Genomic DNA, 16,846 nt, shown 5'->3' on the forward strand with positions numbered 1-16,846 from the left:
TACACAGGCCACTGAGCTCTAGTTATCACCTAAAAAAGTTAATGGCTGTGAAAAAATCATATAAACTCATAACTACAAAAATTTGTTAGATAAAACTCTATTATTTGAGAACTCTCACCATTAAGTTTCTTCCAAGAAGAGCCTGAAGGACTCCACTTTTCCCAGAGTTTTTCATTCCAATCACATTACATCTGAATACATTTCTTTGAGTCTGTTTTTTCTGAAGGTCTATCTTTTTATCTCTTGTTACTAAAAAGAAAAAAAAATGTACCATTTAGACTCATTGAGCCTCCATTTCATCTTCTGCAAAACAGGGTATCGTGATTTTTCATTTTTATGAAGTATGTGATTAATAAACAGACATACTGTAATACAGCCAAGCTGTATGTATAACCAAGCACTAAATATACCACAGGGCTTCATTAGTGGAAAAAGATGCATTTGTTTTCTTTCTTTCTTTTTTTTTTAAGTTTTTTTTTTGACAGAAAAAGAGAGTGAGCACAAGCAATAGGAGCAGCAGAGGGAGAGGGAGAAGCAGGCTCCCCATCGAGCAGGGAGCCCAATGCAGGGCTCAGTCCCAGGACCTGGGGATCATGACCTGAGCCGAAGAAGACGCTTAACTGACTGAGTCACCCAGGTGCCCCGGAAAAGTCACATTTCTGAAAGCTGGCTGTAAGTTAACTTCTGGTAACCAAATGACATTTATTTCATCAAAAAAATAAGTAGCACATTTTCATAAGGAAAATTACATCCTAAAAATGACAATTATAATGAATATAGCCACCATTATATCCCATCTATTTTCTTCTGTATTAAATAATTGCCATAACAAATTACAAATTAAAGGATGCTATCTCCAATCTGCACACTCTTGAATTTATAAATGGGAAAGGGATATGCAAGCTGGGGTTAACTGGCTTTCAAATGTAAATCTGTAAAAGAAGCAGGCCAGAAAAAAAAAAAAAAAAGAAGCAGGCCAGAAAAGCAGAGCAATGGTACATCTCTCCCAGAGGTAAAGAGAACTCTTTAAGCTGTAATCCCCAAATTCAACTACAAAAAGTTCACCAGAGGCACTATTTATAGTAGCCAAAAGCTGAAAATGATAAAACACACACACACACACACACACACACACACACACAGCAATCATAGGATAGTTAAATAAGTTATACAACATCTATATGATGACACACTAACTTTATTTTGTTTTTAAGATTTTATTTATATATTCATGAGAGATACGGAGGGGGAGGGGGCAGAGACACAAACACAGGCAGAGGGAGAAGCAGGCTCCATGCAGGGAGCCCGACGTGGGACTAGACTCCGGGTCTCAAGGATCACACCCTGGGCTGAAGGCAGCGCTAAACTGCTGAGCCACCCAGGCTGCCCGACACACTAACTTATTGATATAGCAAGACGTCCACAGTATTTTGCTGAGTGAAAGAACCTCATGTTAGCTAACAATTCATTCCTTGCTCTTTGGTGCTGAATTCAATACTGTCTACTTGGTTAACTACTTTAAAGGGTACTTGCCCTGTCAATTTAAGATTGGTTGTCTTCTTGTGTCAGGACGTCCTGTAAGATACGGCATTACCCTCTACTGATGAGGATATAAGAAAATCTTGAAACAATCAGTTCCCTAATTTGTTATTTCCATACCTATGGTATTTTTTTTTTAAAGACTTTATTTTATTTAGTGGAGGGACAGAGAGAGGGAGAGAAAGAAAGAATACAAGCAGAGGAAGGGGCAGAGGAACAATCTCGGCTCAGCTGGGAGCCCAACGTGCGGCTCGATCCTAGCGCCCTGAGATCATGACCTGAGCCGAAGTTGGATGCTTAATCCACTGACCCACTGAGGCATGCCTTTACCTATGGTATTCTTTAAATGGAGCACACTGCTTAGTAAGAATTACAAAGTCTGGGAAAGATTTTCTAATGTAGAAAATGGTAACAAAACCAAGAGATACACAATTAGTTCAGTATTGACATCATATGCTGATAGGTATTGTTTCCAATGTCTAAAGAAAATGAAAAGAAGATAATCTGGCACATTACAATACATTTAATGCCCACAGCTCTCCCTGATTTCATCAGTGGAGCGTCCACAGGGGTAGGCTAGAAGTAAAACTTCTACTACTCTTTATTTTTTGATAAACAATAAAATCAAGCCTCTGATACTCAAAAGAAATTACCAAGTGGCCAGGAGAAGAAATAGAGTGTAGATGTGGAAGACTAATGAAGAGGAATTTATTTTCGCTCTTTTTACACCTGAAACTGGAATATTAAAAAATGTTTTTGAAAAAATAAAAATGTTTCTGAGCATGAACTGAGTACTATTTAGATACTCACCTGTAATGGCTGAAGCTTGAGACTCTTGCTCAGTCAATATAGAATAGCCTAGATAGCCCAAATACTCTAGGCATCGCTGGACGTCTAAGTAGGTCGTGAGCCTAGGAGAAGAGGTGGAAAAGTCCCTAAATGAACATTTATAGAAAAAAAATCCCAACAGCTCAAATAACCTTACCACCAGACCCAGATAATTTCTGTCAGACTGCTTTAAGTTCCCATGTGCCCAACCAGAGGTTTCCCTACATCGCCATTCTTAAGGAAGAGAAGACAGGGAGGGGATGCAAGACTGGCAGGGGTAGAGTAGGATTCCTAAACCTACACGCAGATGAGCAGCGAGATGCTGATAAAATCCAGGGTAAGGATATCTTACAGTATCTGCTTCCCAAGTTACACACAGTTGACTGCATATATCGGCTGGTTGAGGACTTGATAATTAAATTTGAAAAGGTTTCCAAGAGGTGCAAAAATAACTGAAAAGTACTTGGAATTAGCCCTTCTTGTCTAAAAACAGAACAGGTCTTGGTGTTGAGAAAGTTAGTCTCACCAAGGCTAAAGTAATAATGTCATCATGTGTAGACCACAGGATGTCCTAAGCGCCCTAGATACAATGTCAACTGCACTGCAAGTAGACTGTAGTAAAACCATCACTAAAACCTGCACTAAAAACAAACAACAACAAAAAACCAAAATAAGTCTTCAGTGTCAAGTAAAACACACTCTCCCCATATTCTGGAAGTATAAGAACTGTAACAGCAATGAGGTTTTCAATTCCCATAATAAAAAAAGTACTAAAATCTAGTTCAGTTTTGATGTAAGACTTATCACTGTTACTTTATACATCATCCAAAAGCAAACACAACCTTCCTGATAAATTAATAGAATATCTAAAGTTCATCTTAGATATAGCAGCAGCACTATAAATCCTGCTCATAGGCAGTTATGATTTAAGTATTTTTATAAGACCTGACAAACTTATAAAATGATGAATGTGATGTATCATAATTTTAAACTAGCTGTGACTCTAAAGGAAACAGGTGAGCTCTGTACTCACGTCCACTGGGAAAGAAATCCCTGGTAAGTTATCCAGCCTCTTTCATTTGTACAAACTGTGTTATTCACATCTGGTCCCCAAGGTATGTAAGGAAAAACTTTAAACAAATCTTTAAGCTCATCAGGTGACAAAGCACAGTCTCTATCCTGAGGACACACAAAGTATACAAAATGTTTAGATATCTAAGATAATAATTCCCAAACATAAGAGCCCCCAGTCTAGTAAAGCTATGCTTCTAAAAACAAAGTTTAAAATAAATAAATAAATAAATAAATAAATAAAGTTTTACATTTTATCAAGAAAATTCTCTCATGTATATAAGAAAACCTATGTAAGAATCTATCAGAAAGTAGACTTTTTCAACTTGAGAAAATAATAGAAGTAAATAAATTAAAGAAAGTATTTTTGCTAGTGTAACTTAAGTTTAAGCAATTTTTGGCTATGTGACATGAACCTCCCATAGGTAAGGAAGCAAGGTTGAATCATTTACAGAAAAATATTTTATTACATATCACCAAAAAGTGCAGCTAGAAGCTTACCAAATCATGTTTGTCAAAGGTGCTCTGGAGAAACAAATACGCATGATGATTTAATTCAGTAGTGCAATCAGGAGGTATTTTTAACCTATTGACAAAAAAAATTTAAGAGTAAAATAAATCATTAACCAAATATTAAAATTTAAGAACGAATATAAAACCGCAACAAGTCTTTTTTTGGGGATGATGCCATTTATAAAGTATCTTTGAAGCCATTTAGACTTTCCCAGGGAAAGTCAATAGAGTGGAATGGCAATCCTCAGAAGAGCTATAGCTAACATTCATTGTGAGCTGACATATGAAGTTTTCTTAAATTTCTGAAGGGCAGGTTGAAATAAAAATTTTACAAGTAACACCAATTATACTGTAATGGGTTTGTTATTCTTCTAAACAAATTATAAGTTGCAATTATTGCTTATGTCAACATTATAATGAGTTGAAAATGATGTGAAGAGGTTATTTCTGCCTGATTTGACCTTTTTTTTAAAAAAAGATTTTATTTATTAATGAGAGACACAGAGAAGAGAGAGAGAGAGAAAGAGAGAGAGAGAGAGAAAGGCAGAAACACAGGCAGAGGGAGAAGCAGGCTCCATGCAGGGAGCCCGACGTGGGACTCGATCCTGGGTCTCCAGGCTCAAGCCCTGGGCTGAAGGTGGCGCTAAACCGCTGAGCCACCCGAGCTGCCCCTGATTTGACTTTTTGATGCACCCTAAGCTCAGTTCAATCAAAGGCACCGAGCTAGGTACTAGGCACACAAACCCAAGACAGGCTCCCTACCTCTAGGGAATGTGCTATTCAAATGGGAGACAGACTACAAACAATCTCATTATTGCAGCAGAATGAGGTGAATGGTGGATATGAGTGAACCAATGATGCCACGGGAGCCCACGCAAAAGGGGACATCTCTGGCCTGAGAGTGGGAAGGCATTAGCCCTGTTAAGAGACACTAACACTGACTTGGAGACTTGAAGGATAAGAGGCAGTAATTAGGGTGGGGGAGAGAGAGGGAGAAAGTGAGAATCCCTACGCAAAAGCCTGGAGCGCAAAACAACAGATGACTGGTAGACTATAAATAGTTTAGTGTTAGTACTTACTTCTAGAATGAAGGCAGGGAGTGAAGCATGAGCAGAGCAGATCATGAACGACCTTGTATAACATGTTAAGAAGCCTGAGCTTTATCCTGGCTCGAAGGGAAGTGACATGGGCAAATCTATATTTATACATCTACTAATCTAGTAGTAGTATGAAGGACAGAAGGAGACAGTTAATAAGAAGGCTAGCAAGATTCAAATGGTAGCTCTATGAAGCTATTCTATAGAAAACGAAAGGTAGACAGCATAAGGATATTGAGAGATATCAGTGTGACCCACAAATCCACAAGCAACGGAGTTTTCTTACTGTCCTGCTTAAGAAAGTAATAAGCCATTTCCTGTAGAATTTACCTACCCATGTTAATGGCACAGAAAAGAAAACTTGACAAAGGTCTTGGGACAAATTCATTCATCCACTATAGTTTTACTGAAAAATCTGGGAAATTACTTGAGCCAAGACTTAGTAACTTTGACAAGAACAATTCCAACTTAGACCTGATTAATAGGCCAGGAATCCAGCCTGAAAAAACTGCTTTCTTGATGATGATAAATGAAAAAACCAGGAGTCTTTCTGAACCCCTACACAGATAGCCAGGGGTGCTATGCTAAAATAAAAAGGGACAATATGAAGACAATGCACCAAGGAAAAAGTAAAGAAGAAAGGCTGAAGACCCAAAAGGCCAGATCTTGGGATGTCACTTGCCTGAAAATCCTACCTCCCTGGGTTACAGGAGGGGCAACACATAGCAAGGCAGTCTCCTGTTTCAGGTGACATTGGGTCCGTTTTAAACAAACACAACTTACATATAGTAGTATCAGAGGAAAATAACTACAAACAGACTGGCTTTTTAGGAAAAATACTTATTTTATCCTGAGCTAAGAAAAGGCCATAAAACTTACAGAGAAAAACTAATGAAAAGAAGTGAACCAATATACTCTGACTTCTTGGTTCCAAATGCAAGTTTGTCCAGCATCTAGATCTCCTTCCTCAGTAAGATGAATAAAAAAAGATACTCTTACTCTCCATGAGGAGGAAAAATTTATGCCATGTATAAATCAGGGGCTCTCAAATGGGGATGATTTCACTCCTGAAGGAATATTTGACACTTTCTAGAGACATTGGACATTTTCAGTTGTCACAGCTGGGGGGAGGAGGTATTACTGGCAACTAAGGAAGTGCTAAACATCCTATAATACATAGGTCAGACTCTACAACAAAGAATTGTCTGGTCTAAAATGTCAATGGTGCCAGGGTTGATAAACTCTGCTATAAACTTCTCTAGAAATCTAAATTAGTTCTGAATAGCTCAAAGCCTACCTAAACTATGCATTTAAAGAACACTTTAAAATACTTGGCAAGCAAAATCAATTAGAAAGCCAAAGGTACATACAAAGGGAATAAATACTCGGGTGTCAAATCCAGATCATCATCATAACCAAATCGTCGAAGCACAGTCCAAGTAGTTTCGTGTCTCCCTCTCTGGATAAAAAGTGTGTGTAAAAATAGAAAACCTGAAATAAAATAAATCAGTAAGTACAGTTGATGTGAGTAGGGTACTACGTAACAAGGGAGAAAAACATAACATGTAATGGTAAGAGCTAGAATCATGAACATGTGCATATGATTTCGCATGTCCAAGGTCAAATCAAAACAAGGTTCACAAGTTTCTCAATGAAAAAGAGCTGACTTCAGAATCATTTCACATATACACCCAGGTCAGGAGAGATGGCAATGGATAAAAGGGCCAAAAATGCATCCCAAGGAAAACACCAACATTCACAAAGTTATATGATAAAAATAAATGAAATCATTTTATAGATCTTTGAACTTATTTCTATAATGGAAAACTGTGGTTTTCAATTTCATTTCTCATTTCACTGTGGCTCAATAATATATTCTACAAGAAACATTTTGTACTTGGTAAATGTGACTGGTAGGCAAAATGTCTGTCCTAAAAATAATTTCTCTTTAAAGGATGCTTTTAAGTAGTAAGAATTTTAAGATAAATTTGTCCCAGAAATCTCTGCCCCTCAGATGGACCTCTGCATTCCTAACATCTGAGCAATTTCCCCACCTCTAATTTATGCTGACAGTAAGGTAAATTATCTCCATCAATGGCCTGTCTCTTAATAACGAAGTTAGATCTTAGGCCTATCAGTAAATATTAACATTTCCTTAAAGTATACATAATGCTATAAAGACCTTCACCTTCTGCCAATGTTTGAAAATATGAAGTTTAAAACGGGGTAAGACACCATTCACTCACCTTTCAATGTCAATCCACTGTCAGCCACACCATCACTTATATGTTTCCGGACTACATTCTTGACATCTTCCAGAGCTTGGGGAGCTAATGGAGTATTGAAACAAATTCTCTAGCAAAAACATAAAAATAAATTTAAAAACAAAATAGCATTAAAACCACAAATAATATAAAACATTAATCTATAAAACAACATTAAATCAGTTGTAACTAAAAAAAAAACCCAAATTTTAAATTAGGATAATTTCTGCTTTGCATTATTTATTTAAAACACGTCATAGGTCAAAAGAAAGAATCTTTCTCTACTCTCTCCATTGCATTTGTAAAACCATAGCTCTCTTTGTGTACCCATGTTATACAAAACCAAGAAAAAAAATAATTCAGAATTCACCTTCAAGTCATATTTAATACACACATTGTTTACCATGAAATGACACCGTCTCCTCAATTCCTATCCATAGGAGAGTTTTTTATACCCCAGGTGAAGACTTAAATAGCTAGATGGGAAACATTTTTCTATGAAAGAGACATGCTTATCAACATAACACTGTTTAAGCTAATAATATTTTTATAGCTTTTCTCGGCAAGAAACTCCCCAAGACACAGAAATGCCTAAAGAAGAGGGCTACCTGAAAGAAGTTGAGTTCAGCATCATTGAGAGTGCCATCATTATCTTGATCAGATATTTTAAATATACGAGTGAGGGCTTTTATACAGGCTGGTTTCATCTATACATCATCAAGAAAAGAAACAATTATGTTAATTAAGACAATTGGAATTTCAAAATATAACTTTTTATGATTTTATTTATTTATTCATGAGAGACAGAGAGAGAGGCAAAGATATAGGCAGAGGGAGAAAGAAGCAAGCTCACTTTAGGGAGCCTGATGCAGACCCCAGGATCACGACCTGAGCCAAAGGCAGACGCTCAACTGCTTGAGCCACCCAGGTGCCCCAAAATGTGACTTTCATAAGTAATTTTTTAAAATTTTTATTTATTTATGATAGTCACAGAGAAAGAGAGAGAGAGAGAGGCAGAGACATAGGCAGATGGAGAAGCAGGCTCCATGCACCGGGAGCCCGACGTGGGATTCGATCCCAGGTCTCCAGGATCGCGCCCTGGGCCAAAGGCAGGCGCTAAACTGCTGCGCCACCCAGGGGTCCCTTTCATAAGTAATGTTAAGAATAATTCTGATCAGGGGTGTCTGCGTGTCTCAATTGGTCATGAACCTGCCTTCGGCGCAGGTCATGGTCCTCGGGTCCTAAAATGGAGCCCCAAGTCAGGCTTCCTGAGACCCTGCTTCTCCCCCTCCCTCTGCCCCTCCCCCCAGAGCTTATACTTTCTCTCACTCTCAAAATCTTAAAAAGAAGAATGCTGATTGTTTTCCACTATTAAGTACATAACATCAAATACAGCATGAAAAATGAACTAAAGTAAAGCCATTTACTTTTATACTCAAAGTCTTTTTAAGTAAAGAGGTACTATTTACTTGGACCAATATATAAAACGGTCAAATTCTGCCCCTGGTGATCATAAATTCCCTGAGAACAAGCAAAAAAGAAGTTCATCATTAGAGAGAAGATCTGTTCTTCCAGTCATATAGAAAATAAGTATTTTTTTAAAGATTTTATTTATTCATGAGAGACACAGAGAGAAAGAGGCAGAGACACAGGCAGGAGGGAAAAGCAGGCTCCATGTAGGGAGCCTGATGCGGGATTCAATCCAGGGATTCTGGGATCACACCCTTAACCAAAGGCAGATGCCCAACCGCTGAGCCACCCAGGCATTCCAGAAAGTATTTATGTTCTCCTTCATCCTATAAAGAATTTGAACTGTCTATAAAACTACTAAGGGCTTTTTCCTTCCCAATTTCTGAACCCCCCTGCCCCCAACTTTACTGATGTATAACCAACTTCTGATTTTTGACCAACCTTCTGGTAGAAGAATGAGACTAAATGTTTTGGTCTTGTGTGTGTGTGTGTCAAAGTCAGGAATTAAATGTGTTTATTCACAAACATGTGGCAAAAGTATAAAAAAGCCTTTTATTAACTTACTTTAAGAATTACTTGCATTTAAAAAAGAATCTTGCTTTTTTGTGACTCTAAAACTTTTCTAAGTAATGCTGCTGGAAATATATTTTGTCAACTTCCTTAATTTTGTCTTAGGATATGTAACAGAATGCATATTTTACTATTTAAAAATAAGGCCTACATGCTTCTGATTTATATAATTACTATAGGATAACCACTGTCAACTATTTTGAGAAAATAAAACTTTCAGGAAGGTCTCTAAACAGTATAAATCTAGGAGGAGATCTCTTATGGACATTCTGAATCAGAGAAATAAAGATGGCAAAGTAAGGAAATGTGTACCTGTGAACTGTACCACTATCTAGAGTAAATAGCAATGATGAGTTTTTATCATGCTATCAAACTAAATTCAGAAATTCTTTTTTTTTTTAGATTTTATTTATTTACTTGAGAAAGAGCAAGCTAGAGAGAGCACAAGTAGGAGGTGGAGAGGGGAAGAGGAGAGGGAGAAGCAAACTCTCCACTGAGCAGGGAACCCAAGGCAGGGCCCGAACCCAGGACCCTGGGATTATGACCTGAGCCGAAGGCAGACATCTAACTGACTGAGCCACCCAGAAATTCCCTAAAAATTGGGAACACTTATCTTCTCAAACACATACACACAATCTCTTATTTTGTTTTAAATAAGGTCTCTAGGAGAGCAATTTGATCTAATGAGACAAAGATAAAACCTATGATATAAAGAGATTGTAAAGAATTGAAAAAAGTTAAGTAAAAAAGAAACCATTTGATATGGCTTTCTCTGTAAAAAGAGTTATTAAATAGGTTAGAAGCTAGAAAGTCTACAATCATGGGTGATTTCTTAAAGAATGGTAAGATATAACTTCTATAAATGTGATCCTAACATTAGATATTCAAAATTAATAAAGATGAGATTGTTTTGATTCTCCTTTTAAAAACCTGTTATATAACCTAAATGTTTCAAAAAGTAGCAAGAGCTGAATGATGTAAAAAACAGAATCTAAAAATAACTTTATTTTGTACAAGTGGTTTTCCTCATATCATAAAAAGCTACATTAAACAACAGGTAATTTGGAGAAAAATAAAATGATGCATTTTTCATTAAAGCTTGAAATGCATCAGAAGCTAAAGTGGTCTAAGGTACTGCCTCAATACAGTATCTAAATAGTAACTACCTTAAAATATAACACCAAAATATGACTATGTTTAAAAGGTATTAAAAATATATTTCAATAAAGCTGTAAAAAATTTTTACAGTAATAAAAAATTCATTTTGCATATGAGTAATTGAAATCCTCACAGAATAAACATTATACAAGTCACATCTTTTTCATTATTGGGTAAGCAGAGGACTCCATGGGCCATACAGAGTCCATCATCACAAATTAATTTTGAATTAGTCATCAGCCTTCAATCTCAAATATTACTTTTTTTTATGATTACACCTCAAATCTATGGTAAAAGTTTATTTTTTGTAAGCTTATTTATTTTTGAGGGAGGGAAGAGAGAGAGAGAGAGAGCGCGTAGAGCGCGTGCGTGCATGTGCCCATTACCTGGGGTGGAGGGGCAGAAGGAGAGAATCTTAAGGCTCTGCACTGAGCCTGGAGCCGGACCAGGGCTGGATCTCACAACCCTGAGATCATGACCTGATCTGAAATCAAGAGTTCAATATACTGAGTCACCCAGGCACCCCCTCTCTGTTAAAAGTTCATTATTGTTGGGGCACCTGGCTGGCTCAGTTGGTAGAGGGTACAGTTCTTGATCTCGGGGTCCTGATTTCCAGCCCCATGCTGGGTGTAGAGCTTACTTAGAAAAAAAGTTTATTATTGTCTAAATAAACGGTTCTGGTATAAGCTTAGACTCAAAGCTTATACTTGTCTAAAGCAAGGTTTAATCTTTAAAAAGTTACACACTTTATCTCAGACAAGTCCCCCTAAGAAATAAGTAACAGATGGTGGTAGATGTTTTACTCTCTGGGACTGGGGGAGGGGCAGAGGTGATAAGCAGATTAGGACTAATAATAAGCCTAGGAAAAAAGTAGCAATTAAAGCACTGCATAGTCTATTATAATAGAGGGGATTTAATGCACCACTAGGCCAAGGCCTCAGGTAAATCTCTACAGTACAACTTTCCCAAATTTCCTTGATCATAAAATATGGTACCTGAGTGAATCAGAATGGAACTGGTGTTTTTAATAAGTGTGCCTAGTAACTATTATGAGGCAAATTAGGGAAATAGTGGACTAAGAATAAATTAAAAAGAAGCTGTTCCAATTATGGAACAGTAAACCAAGATTAAGGAAGAGTATATCAGGGTCAGATTAAGGGATAATTTAGATTAATTACATATACCAGTGGTCAGCACTTTTTCTGTGAAGAGCCACCCAGCAAATATTTTAGACTTTGGGGGCCAACAAGCAAAATCAAGAGTATTATGAAGGTACTTATATAGCAAGAGAGAGTCAAAATTCCATAAAGTTTTTATTGACAGAATTCAAAATGTGATATTATTATAGTAATAATATAAATTTGCTATACAGGTTTACTAATAAGAAAAATGGGATTCTTTTGGGAGGAATACCATTTGGTTTAGTTAGGGTTCAACATTAGTGTTCTCTATCATGAAGACTGAAAATGTTCACCTGTTAATGCTGGTCTGCAATGAGATGTTACATATTTCATTTCTGAAAATCATTCTGTAGATACATATGGCCAATACCGACACATATCCATAAATATGTAATTTTAATTGAGCATATTAACTGCTTGGAAGACATTTATAAAATCAGATTCTTGATATTTTCCCATTAGCATGTCATTATACTACAGATTGATCAACTCCCAATTGAAGGTTAGGTGGAAGCTCCTCAAGTGCACAGTTAAGTGGATTATGAAATATGGAAATTTACTTTGCATTTGCACCAAAGTCCTCCCAAAAACAATGCTGGAACTGGAGTTTGAGCTCAGAAGATATATCTGCTTTGTCACAGATTTCTTTTCTTGTTTTGACATGCTATGTAATAGCATGATAATAAAATGATAAAATTCTATGGCGCTGTGGCACCAGTACTCACACTATTAAGTTATAACTGTGTCAGTGCAATCAGCAGTGCCTCGAGCAGCAGTGAGAAGTGAGAGCAGCACACACAGGCTATTGCAGCTACTCAACTCTGCCTTTGCAGCATGAAAGCAGTCACAGATAAAAATAAATGAACAAGTGTGGCTGTGTTGCAATAAAATTTTATTTATAAATGATGATATTTGAAAGTCATATAATTTTCCTGTATAACAAAATGTTATTTCTTTGGATTTTTTTTCAATCATTGAAAAATGTATAATATATTAATTCTTAGCTCACAGGCTATACAAGAACAGGTGACAGGCCAATTTGGCCCACAGGTCAAAGTCTGCCAACCACTGATACTATAAACTTTTCCTGGAAAAATCTGCAACTTTTTATTTCTTAAAAACTCAACAATATGGGATCCCTGGGTGGCGCAGCGGTTTAGCGCCTGCCTTTGGCCCAGGGCGTGATCTTGGAGACCCGGGATCAAATCCCACATCGGGCTCCCGGTGCATGGAGCCTGCTTCTCCCTCTGCCTGTGTCTCTGCCTCTCTCTCTCTCTCTGTGTGACTATCATAAATAAATAAAAATTAAAAAAAATAAAGTTAAAAAAATTCCATTTAAAAAAAACTCAACAATAAAAAGGTAACTCAATTAAGACGTGAACAATGACTTAAATAAACATTTCTCTATATACAAATAGCCAATAAGCACGTGAAAAAGATGTTCAACATCATTAGGCATCAGGGAAATCCAAATCAAAACCACTGTCACCACCAGGATGGCTATAATAAACCACACACACACACACATACAGGAAAATAACAAGTATTGGCACAGCAAATATATGCAGAAATCAGAACCTGCCGTTTAGTTTGGTGGTTCCTCAATAAATTAAACAGAACTATCATGTGACTTAGCAATTCCACTCCTCAATATACACTCAAAAGAAATGAAAACAGGTATTCAAACTTTCATATGAATGTTAAAAGCAGCTCTATTCACAATTAAAAAAATGGAAACAATCCACATGTCAATCAACAGATGAATGAATAAAAATATGACATGTGGTATATCCATACAAGGAAGTATTATTTATCCATAAAAAGACATGAAATGCTGATCCATGCTACAACACAGATGTATGATGAAAACATTATGTGCAGTGAAAGAAGCCAGACAGAAAAAGAAAAGACTGCCTATTGAATGATTGCATTTATATGAAATGTTCAGAATTGGCAAATTCATAGACAGAAAGTAGATTAGTGGTTGCCAAGGGCTGGGGAAAGGAGAATGAAGTGACTGCTAATGGGTTCAAGGTTTCTTTCCTGGGGTGGTAAAATGTCCTGCAATTAGACATTTGGGGTGGTGGCAGATGTGTAAGTTTGTGAATATACTAGCTAGCAATCACTAAACTGTATACTTTAAAAGGATGAATTTTGCGATATGTGTTATATCTCAGTAAAAGTTAACTTTTAAACTCTATGGTAGGGGAGCCTGGGTGGCCCAGTCAGTTGAGCGGCCGACTCTTGGTTTCAGCTCAGGTCATGATCTCAGGGTTCTGGAATCGAGTCCTGCATCAGGCTCTGAGCTCAGCATGGAGTCTGGTTGAGGATTCTCCTTCTCTCTCCCTCTGCCCCTTCTCCAGTGCATGCACACTGTCTCTCTCTCTCTCTCAATCACTCGCTCTTTCAGTCTCTCCCTCTCTCTCCTTCCTTCTCAAATAAAATAATAAATCTTAAAAAAAGGTCTATGGCAAACAGGTGAAGGGGATTAAGGGTACATTTATCACAATGAGCACTGAGTAATATAGAGAACTGCTGAATCACTATATTGTATATCTGAAATTAACACATCACTGTATGTTAATTATACTGGAATTAAAAAACAAATACATATTCTTTTTTAAAAAAAGAAAAAAGTCTATGGCAAATATTGTTAAATTTAGATATTATTGTGTTTAACTATGAAACAAAAAAGAGTATTCGAATTGTGTTACATGTTGTTCCTGTGTCCAATCATTACACAAGGTTTTCATTTGTAATGTGTTTTTAAGTTTGTGAACTCTATACTAAGAGAGTAAGTAGACCACTAGGTAAGTCTTCAAACTTATTTTTGCCAATTCTTCTGTTTGTTTAATGACATTTCCTGAAAAATTATTTGATCTGGAATACTATTCATAGTATTAACATGAATGTCTTTGAAGTGCCTAGAAAATGTAATTATTTAATAAACAATAAATTTAAATTTCAGCAGTTTAGAAGAGTACTCAAGAGTTACTAAAAATCAATACTAAGGTTACTCCCTACATATTCCAGCCCCTACTAACACACCCTGGGGGGCCAGGGATTACCTCCTTCTCCTCTGGGCAGTACAGGGGCCCAGTAGGATGAAGAACAGCTTTCTGTGCATAATAAAAGAGCTCTGATATGTTCTTCAGGTTTTTTGCTGAACACTGGAAAAAAAAAGTTCAAAATTTTATATTCTGAAAGCAATTATGGGCACTAAAAACAAATTTTAAACTATCAATATAAGGTAATAAGGTTGCTTAAAGAAACTGAAAAATACATTTTTCTTTGTTGCTATCACAATGTCTACAAAGAACTCAGAGGCAATTCCAAGTCCTTTGCTGTATTTGGTTTACATGACTTCACAAACAGCAGGAAATTTACTCCATCCCACTCCTTCCCACATCCTATTTCAAACCTTGGTTTAGTGAGAATTCACCAGCAGCAATCACATGGTCATACCTCCACACAGGTTTCTATTTCTGTGTACTGGTTCATAATGGGAAGGATGGTCTCCATACTACTATATTCCACTAGATCAGATTTGTTCCCAACCAGTATCAAAGGCAACCTGAAATAAAAAGGATACATTGCAATAATAAGGAAGTTTGCAGAAGATCTTAAATATTTTAAAGTACACAATAACCCATTCTAATTAGCTTTACTTAATCCCCCCAACATGAACCCTCTACTGTAGTCAGTTCTAGTCTCCTAGATGGTATGTTCATATTCAACAAATATTTACTGAGTACTTCTTAAATTTTTAAATTTTTTTAAATTATTTTTTATTTTTGAAAGATTTTATTATTTATTCATGAGAGACAGAGACAGAGAATGAGGCAGAGACATAGGCAGAGGGAGGAGAAACAGGCTTCATGCAAGAAGCCCAATGCAGGACTCAATCCCAGACCCCAGGATCACGTTGTGAGTGAAGGCAGACGCTCAACCACTGAGCCACCCAGGTGTCCCTTAAAAATTTTTTTAAAGTTAATTTATGTTCTTCAGTAATCTCTATGCCCAACATGGGACTTGAACTCAAGATCCTGAGGTTAAGAGTTGCATGCTCTTCTGATTGAGCCAGTCAGACATCCCTACTACTACTTCTTATAAGCCAGGTACTGTTCTAAGCATTAAGGATACAAGACAGACAAGGTCCCTACTCATGCTAAACTGAAAATCAGAAAATGAACAAAAGTAAATAAACAATACACTTTCCAATTCTGTAAGTGCAATAAAGAAAGTAAATAAGGGGATATGCAGCAGAGTAATGGGAGGGCTAATTATACAGGAATCAGAGGGAAATCTCCCTGACAAGGTGGCATTTGGGTCAAAGAGTGAAGGCTGAAACGGAATATGCACTGTGAAGAGCCAGAAAAGAGCTGTGGAGGAAGAAGGGACAGTGTGTACAAAGGGCTCAAACTGAAAAAACATTCTGGTGAGTCCAAAGAACAGAAAAATGTCAGAGTGGCTGGAGTACTAAATAAAGGGGAAGAGGTGTGTAAAGGGGTTGGAAGGAGGAGCAAAGGTCAGACACATAAGCTGTGGTAAGGAGTATGCATTTTATTATAAGTATAAAACAGGAAGCCACTGAAGAATTAAGAGAGGGGTACAACATGACTGGGTCAATATTTTTTAAGATTTTATTTATTTACTCATGAGAGACACACAAAGAGAGAAAGGCAGAGGCATAGGCAGAGGGAGAAGCAGGCTCCATGCAGGGAGCCGGATGTGGGACTCAATCTCAGGACCCCAGGATCATGCCCTGAGCCAAAGGCAGACACTCAACCACTGAGCTAGGATCAACATTTTAAAATGAGTCATATGGTGTCTTTCAGAGATACATATTGAAATATTTACAGTATGATTTGTTCAGAATGATCCAATGGGAGGGGTAATAAATGAAATAAGACTGGCCATGATAGTGACAGACATTTTTGATTAACGTGTGGATATCCACCTAGAGAAATATCTCTAAATTTGTGTTTCAGTATATTATTTCCCATTTTCTCAATTCTTGTATTAAAAATGTATAAAACATACTAAATAGATACTAAAAAGAAAAAAATACAAGTAATAAAAGTAAAATTATCAAGTAGAAAAATGGGCAATGATCAAGAAATATTTTAACACATACTCAAAACAAAACAAAACA

The 16,846-nt window shown here is 36.9% G+C and overlaps 1 protein-coding gene across 12 annotated transcripts in view; it reads right to left on the minus strand.

The window, feature by feature from the left end:
• Positions 1–16,846, minus strand: part of RHOT1 (ras homolog family member T1) — a 63,665-nt gene that overhangs the window by 19,828 nt on the left and 26,991 nt on the right. For all 12 annotated transcript variants that reach the window (XR_005364686.1, XR_005364687.1, XR_005364688.1 and 9 more), the window contains exons 7-15: positions 15,157–15,265; positions 14,760–14,861; positions 7,921–8,019; positions 7,295–7,403; positions 6,419–6,539; positions 3,940–4,024; positions 3,401–3,546; positions 2,350–2,450; positions 119–249 (exon numbers count right to left, since the gene is read on the minus strand). Coding sequence is in view for 9 of the 12 variants with exons in the window: in XM_038548155.1 (XP_038404083.1) it covers positions 119–249; positions 2,350–2,450; positions 3,401–3,546; positions 3,940–4,024; positions 6,419–6,539; positions 7,295–7,403; positions 7,921–8,019; positions 14,760–14,861; positions 15,157–15,265 (1,003 nt within the window). In the remaining 3 variants the exon portion in view is untranslated. The remainder of the gene's footprint in view (positions 1–118; positions 250–2,349; positions 2,451–3,400; positions 3,547–3,939; positions 4,025–6,418; positions 6,540–7,294; positions 7,404–7,920; positions 8,020–14,759; positions 14,862–15,156; positions 15,266–16,846) is intronic.

The sequence above is a fragment of the Canis lupus genome, chromosome 9, assembly GCF_011100685.1.
Source record: "Canis lupus familiaris isolate Mischka breed German Shepherd chromosome 9, alternate assembly UU_Cfam_GSD_1.0, whole genome shotgun sequence".
Lineage (NCBI taxonomy): Eukaryota > Metazoa > Chordata > Mammalia > Carnivora > Canidae > Canis > Canis lupus.